Source organism: Contarinia nasturtii, unplaced genomic scaffold (assembly GCF_009176525.2).
Source record: "Contarinia nasturtii isolate CC-2019 unplaced genomic scaffold, AAFC_CNas_1.1 Cnas_scaffold_4211, whole genome shotgun sequence".
NCBI classification, from domain to species: Eukaryota; Metazoa; Arthropoda; class Insecta; order Diptera; family Cecidomyiidae; genus Contarinia; species Contarinia nasturtii.
Genome location: NW_022201506.1, coordinates 1 through 5,061, shown reverse-complemented (window position 1 = coordinate 5,061; position 5,061 = coordinate 1). Strand labels below are relative to the sequence as shown.

General features: G+C 34.3%; 1 protein-coding gene across 1 annotated transcript; it reads right to left on the bottom strand.

The window, feature by feature from the left end:
• Window positions 1-1,274: 1,274 nt before the first annotated feature.
• On the bottom strand, window positions 1,275-4,098 carry LOC116350509 (cytochrome P450 4c21-like). The gene is made up of 8 exons (XM_031782308.1): window positions 3,730-4,098; window positions 3,274-3,325; window positions 3,074-3,210; window positions 2,744-2,929; window positions 2,545-2,614; window positions 2,330-2,456; window positions 1,669-2,267; window positions 1,275-1,546 (listed from the first exon to the last, which is right to left on the bottom strand). Exons 1-8 carry the CDS (start codon window positions 3,914-3,916, stop codon window positions 1,375-1,377), a joined length of 1,530 nt encoding a protein of 509 aa, XP_031638168.1. The 5' UTR covers window positions 3,917-4,098; the 3' UTR covers window positions 1,275-1,374.
• Window positions 4,099-5,061: the final 963 nt, after the last annotated feature.

The window sequence follows — 5,061 nt, the reverse complement described above, 5'->3', positions numbered from 1 at the left end:
TCTGACTAGTAACATTCTAATAACTATACTTATTACTATACTTATTAGTGCAAAAAAATAATAAGTAATAATATAGTTTGATCTTATTAGAATGATAAGATAATAAGATGAATAATAAGATACCGAAAATGCCCAACTGTAGAGCACGAAACCATCTTGTCACCAAAATGGTTGAAAAATGATCAAAAAAGTAAAATGTATGGATTGTGGGTACTCCATTCGGACCAAAAAAAATTACACCGGTCAACAGATATTGCTCAAAAACTAATCAGCACGTCTCCTAGTAGTCCCAAATCATCCTGCAAAGTCAGAATTTGAATTGAGTTTTTGGAAGTAGATTTATCGAGTTAACAAATTTTCGCAACACGCAACAGGACACAGGACACATCACACACAGCGACGCACATTAATATGCCCCAAAATCATCTCCAATCGTGTTTTCTACATTAAATATGCATAGAAAACATGTTTTGGGAAGACTTTAATTTTTTGGCCTAATACAATACCTTTCCTACACTAGGTGTGCGGAAAAGTAAAATAGCCTGTTCAAAGTGTCACATTATTACGGTACCACAAAGGCATGTTTTTCATACAAAAATGACAGTTTTTGTGGATTTTTTTATGAAAAGTCTGTGAAAAATTGATTGCATCTTAAAACTAACATCAGATTCGGGTTTCTCGTGCCAAAAAACCCCTAACTACACATTCTTTCAGCATTCAAATTGAAAGAATATCATTTTAAGGCATTTTTCTCATAAGTGCCTCTTCAGAGTCTAAGTTTTACACCGATCAATCAATGTCGTTGAAAATTTGACCAGATCTATTCCTCGTAGTGTCCAATCATCCCGTAAAGTCAGATTTTGAATTTCATTTCTGAGCACGAATCCATCGTGTCACCAAAATGGTTGAAAAATGATCAAAAAATGTATGGATAATGTGGGTACTCCATTCGGACCAAAAAAAATTACACCGGTCATATCTGTATATTGCTCAAAAACTAATCAGTTCGTCTCCTAGTAGTCCCAAATCATCCTGCAAAGTCAGAATTTGAATTGAGTTTTTGGAAGAAGATTTATCGCGGTAACAAAAAAAGGAGTCACAGGACACAGCACACATCACACACAGCGACGCACATTAATATGCCCCAAAATCATCTTCAATCGTGTTTTCTACATGAAATATGCATATAAAACATGTTTTGGGGGTGACTTTAATTTTTTGGCCTAATACAATACCTTTCATACACTAGGTGAAAAGTAAAAATTCACAAAAGGAAAATAAAAACATTTTTATTTCTGTGCTACTTTATGACATGAAGATTTAACTTAATAATATTATAATTTTTTAGCTTAAACAAATCCAGTGGAAAAAACTCTATTTTCGTTCCTCCACTTCAACCATAATGCCGTTGATTGGTTTGCATGTGACTTCAAATCGAAATTTGATATCGTCCATTCCCAAATGCGTTGTGATTCGGTATTTGCGTATCAATTTCGCCAACACGACCTTAATCGAAATGAAAGCAAATCGTTGCCCCAAACAATACCTACAAGACAATTTCAATATGATAAGGTACTAATACATACATAGTATTGGTTATTCATTTATTAAATTTAACGCATTAAATTATAGCTTATATTTTAGTTAGTTAGTTCGGATATCGTATACCTCGTGCCATTGCTAAAAGCCATGAATGCATACGGGCTTCGTTTTGCCATCTCTTCCTTGCTAAAATGGTCTGGATTAAATTCATCAGCATCTGGACCCCAAATATCTTTGCGTCGATGGGCTGTGATTGCTGATATAATAACTTCACTGCCTGCTGGAACCACATAATTCTCAACTTCAGTATCTTCGGTGCAATGTCGAAGTAAAACCGGCGCCACTGGATACAATCGCAATGTTTCTCTTATGACCTGCTCCAAATAGGTCATTTGATTGATTTGATCCATTGTCAAATCGTCATCGGCTGGATGGTCTCCCAACACATCATTCAATTCGTCCATCACACGTTGTTCAACCTTCGAGTGCATTGCTAACATTAGAATTGTAACAGCTGCTGTAAATGCGGACGTATCATGCCCACCGAATATAATCAAGTCTACTTGATCTCGGATTTCCTGATCGGTAACCAATCCTTTGCTGTGCAATTTCATCAGACGATTTATGAAAATTTGCGGTCGTTCTATCTTTTGGTTATTTTCGTCGTCGTCGATTGCATCTACATTATTGTTTTCATAAAATTCTTTCATCTTTTCAGAAATCATCTATTATGAGAATGAAAGGGATTTTTCAGTTTTGTTCGAACTTCGAAAGGGGAGAGCATTACCTTCTTCGGCATCACCGATGACCGTGCCGACCAATTGCATTCGATTTGATAGGATTGCGTTAGTTTGTAGATAAAATCTGGGTGCAGGAATATATTAACCATTCGGCGTGCCACCGCTGACAACCATCTGGGGGAGAATGTGATTTTAAGGCAAAAAGTTTGATATCAAATTGATTTTTTTTTAGATTTTTTTTTGAAGAAATTGATTTACTCACTCGGCAAGAGCTTCCATATAATCAAGGTTTTCTCCGTCTTGAATTTTCATATTGGTACCCAATACCGATTCTGTAACGAAAAAAATCGAAAAAATTCATGATTATTTCCCGATTTTCAAGTGAAATTATTTACAAAACACCTTTGAAATAATTAAAAACACAAATTCAGTTGAAAATCGAGTAAAAATCCAAATCTTACCACAAACGATGTCCAGGGTGCAACAGGATGAAAGGTGCATAATATCAAAGTGGCCTTTGCCAACATGCTGACTCACATTCCGAACCAATGAGTTTGCCTTTTGATTGAAAATCGGTAGAAATGACCATGTGATTGGATTGCTGAACGACGCCGCCAACTGTTTACGCTGTACTTTGTAAATTGCAGCTGGAGATGATCGATTTGTTTTTTTTTTAAGCCCAAAAAAGTAATGAATAAAAGACGAATTAGAAAAAAATCAAGACGAATGACTTTGAAGTAAATGAAGTACAGCCGATTTGAACCATTATGCAAAATAAAGGAAGGACTTACCTGGAGCCGCAAATAGACCAATGCCTCGATTGAAAAAATTATAAAGTAAACTCTTTTCTATGCATCCCTTAGCATTCATAACGGTTTGTATTTCATCTGGATGATCAATCACAACGAAGCTTTGTGGACCAAACCACCTATTTGAAGATGAAAGGATTTTTTTTTATTTTTGTTTTAAAGTTGGAAGAGGAAAATATTACCCGACGAATGGGGTTTTATTATTGCATAGATCTTTCAGTGTATCCAAAATTTCTGTGAATTTTCAAAAGTTTTTCGATTAAAATCTTCTTCAATTCTCCAAAAATTAATTTGATTATTAATTTTACTTTGAAAAGAAGCCATAAGAAAACCAAAGAATTATTGCCTAAAACGATAAAAAATAAAATTCACTTATAGTTGGCGCTGCATTCTATGCGAGCTTGTTTTCCGTTGCAACGGACTAAGTGGAAAGTATACACTTATTACATAGAATGTAGCACCAGCTAAACGTGCATTTTTTTTTATCATTTTAGGCAGTAATCTCATCGCTTCTTTCTTGGAACTTTTATTTCACGTTCTATTTTAAACTCTTTATCAAAGGGTTACCATATTATTTATTATCAATTAAAACTTAAATCGAGTGCCGAATGTGAATTGAATTGTTAAGAAATAAACACCTTCATTATTTTTTCCCATAAAACGAAAACCACATCCAACGAGCGGATAGTCATCAATTTTTAAAATATTTTTCGTCAACTTTGTTGCTCGTCTTTTGTACAGAAACCAACTGACTAAAAACTTGATTGGCCACCAAATCGCAAGCACCACCAAAAAGACCAACAAATAAAATCGAAATAGTAACATGATTATTATTGCACACACACCGCGATAAAACTATTTTTTATTAACTTTTTATTATTTTGAGCGAAATCTTATATTGAACACTAATTACACCAAGCGATGCCACTTTCTTCGATTATTGGACAATCAAAACACAAAATGCACAAATTTTCACCGCTAAGCTCCAAGAACTATGACCACCATTATCAACGGACAAAAGTGAATTAAACAATTTTAATAAAAATTCGATGATTTTATGGCTAGCAATGGAACCAGATTATCAGTCGAAGGGCAAATCGGCTACTGTCATTGCAAAGAACCACTTTGAGAACTTGACGATGTATTTTGTGGTTCACTGGCAATGTCAACGGGACATACTTGTGCTAATCGCATGTGATTCGTCGATGGCGCTATGCTAAAAACATGACTTTCCAGCCCATATTTCCTTGTGTTTGACTAATTGTGTCTGATTTCCAGTTATTTGAGAAAAATTTAATTTTTAAAGGAACCCGATTTGCTGCTAAAAATTGTTTTTATTGCATCGATGCAATCAAACGAGACATTGACCGAGTGATTGGATTTAAAAAAAAAGAAGTTTTGCGTGTAACAAAAGAGAAAGTCGTTTCTTTAAAACGCTTGAATTGAATTGAGGTCAATTTTATGAAACAATCATATTGATCACGATCAGACTGGTTGAACAGTTTCATTGCAAAGCTCTCACTGGTTTGAGTGTAAATATTCTTATATAATTGCAGATGTAGAAAAAAACATTATAAATAATGCTTAATTGATCCATGACCTTGAATTACGTTAACATTAAAATTCTGCCAAAAATTGACTCCCAAATACGTTTTCAATGAGTGATTGGTGAGTGGAAGCAATGGTTGTCCCGAGAAAAAGAATTACATAGAAACGATGGTGTAACGTGAAATTAATTCACTAACTTCTATCATACAAATATTTTTACTCCAAATAATTGTTTAATTAATCGAATTTGTTCAATGTCAAGTTATCAATGTTTATGCTCCAAGTTTAATTCCACAAAAACACGTCGTTCAACTTTCAGATGTAATGCCAACATTAAAAAAATGTTACATAAGCGATCTTCGTCATAGTGACGTCACCAAGTTTCGTCTGTTTCGAGTCCAGAAAATATTTGTTTTTTTTTT